The sequence below is a fragment of the Pygoscelis adeliae genome, unplaced genomic scaffold (genome assembly GCF_000699105.1).
Source record: "Pygoscelis adeliae isolate BGI_AS28 unplaced genomic scaffold, ASM69910v1 Scaffold346, whole genome shotgun sequence".
Taxonomy (NCBI): domain Eukaryota; kingdom Metazoa; phylum Chordata; class Aves; order Sphenisciformes; family Spheniscidae; genus Pygoscelis; species Pygoscelis adeliae.
This window is the reverse complement of record NW_008824902.1, coordinates 83,398-85,237: the sequence shown is the minus strand read 5'-3', so window position 1 is coordinate 85,237 and position 1,840 is coordinate 83,398. Positions and strand designations below refer to the sequence as shown.

The 1,840-nt window shown below is 56.7% G+C and overlaps 1 protein-coding gene across 1 annotated transcript in view; it reads right to left on the bottom strand.

Annotated features, from left to right (window-relative positions):
• The window catches only part of PLCD4 (phospholipase C, delta 4), a 7,341-nt gene extending 5,811 nt beyond the window's left edge, over positions 1-1,530 (bottom strand). The window contains exons 1-3 of the mRNA XM_009324859.1: positions 1,378-1,530; positions 648-876; positions 303-432 (exon numbers count right to left, since the gene is read on the bottom strand). Coding sequence (XP_009323134.1) covers positions 303-432; positions 648-876; positions 1,378-1,507 — 489 coding nt within the window. The 5' untranslated portion in view covers positions 1,508-1,530. The remainder of the gene's footprint in view (positions 1-302; positions 433-647; positions 877-1,377) is intronic.
• Positions 1,531-1,840: the final 310 nt, after the last annotated feature.

Here is a 1,840-nt window from a genome sequence, read left to right as displayed (position 1 = left end):
CTGATGGATAAATAAACAGATGGCTGGTTAGCTGGGTGGACAGATAAGCAGCTGGGTGGACGAATGAATGGGAGGAAGGAACAGCTGCCTTGGGTGGTTGGGTTGACAGATAAATAAACAAATGGATGTTTGTCTGGCTAAACAGGTAGTTGGGTGAACAAATAAATGGATGGATGGGTGGATGGATGGACAGATGGACAGAAGAAAGTGACCACATCCTTCTGCAGGGGGGTGTTGTGCAGCTTGTTTCAGCCCTTCCAGCCCCTCCCCAGCCCTTCCAGGTGCTCAGGTGCAGTGCTTACCTGGAAGAGCCGCAGGGCATGATCCTCATTCATGTCCACGTTCATCATCTTGAGAAGACGCTGCACCTCCTTGAAGTTCATGCGCCCATCCTTATTTTTATCGGCTTTCTGAAACCAGTCACGAATCCACGTGCGAGAAACCAGGGCAGATGTTAAGGGAAAGGACCTTGGCTAAGAGACATGCAGCTGGGGAGCATCAGAGGGCCTCTTTTCCTTTTTCTGTGGGCTCTCCCTGCCCTGATGCAGATGGTGAGACCCAGAAGAGCTAAGCACACGCTGGGGCAAGGCAGGAGATGGGGGAAGGACTGGGTGTGGAGGGCGGAGCGGTGCCTGCAGGAAGGATATTGGTCTATCTTCTCCCTTTGGTCCATGCTGGTGGCCACCTCGATGAGCTGGCGCAGGCCCTGGACCCAGCACTGCGCCTCCTCTGCCGAGCCAGCAATGAGGTCCAGGTTGCCCCGGCGGCCAAAGAAGACAATAGTGAAGCAGCGCTCGGGGGGGAACTCCTCGGCCAGGCTCTGCAGCACCTCCGACTGGTGCCCTTCCCGCACCGTCTCCACATCGCTGATGGAGACTGGGGCAGAGGGAGGGGAGGCCTGTCTATGAGGGACAAGGACCGCAGGGCGGGGGGCACTGCCCACAGTCATCTGTCCTTCCAGCCATCCCTTCTTCCACTCATCCATCCATCCCCCCACTGAGCTACTCATCCATCCATCTAACCATTGATCTATCCATCCATCCATCCATCCATCCACCCACCCACCCATCCATCCATCAAGCTACTCATCCATCCACACCTCTGTTTGTCTGCCTGCTCCTCTGCTGGCGTGCCAGAGCTTCCACTTGTATCAGCTGCAATTTCTACTCAGCCCTTGTGACCACGGGTCCTGCTGGGGGCAGGATGCTCCATGGAGAGGTGTGGGTGAGAAGAGCCCACACATGCAGACAGAGCCTCTCTTGAATGCCCCAGCACCCTTTGCAAGCATGGCTCCAAGAATCTCCATACAGTCACACTCCTGTTCACTCTGAACCCTACTGATGGCTCCATGGACAACACAGAGCAGCTGGTACTCACAGGCAGACTCAGTTTTGCCTGTCCTCTTGGACTGATACCAGATGGTCATGCAGTCATCCTGCAGCTTGAAGTAACGCTGCTTCTTCCAGCTCTTGGACTTGACTTTGCGCATCAGCGTGCCTTGCTGCATCTGCTCCAGCGTGTCCGTGAGCTGGATGCCTGGGGGCAGCATGGGTTGCATCACTGAGGGCGGGGGTATCCGGGCACTGCGCTCTGCTACCTTGCTCCCTCCCGCCCCTGAGACCCCACGTGGTCCTTTGATTTGGAATGGAGGAGGAACGGACCTCAAACTCTCTTCGCCACAAGAGGGGCAGAAGGTAATTCCCCATCGACCCTTCCCACCCACCCTCGGCGCTGCCAAGCCCAATCCCAATCACCGCGGTGGAGTAGGGATGCTCCCAAATGTGGCAAAGCGAACTCCACCCATGGGCCAGATTTGCCCCCGCGTAAATCCGGATGGCCC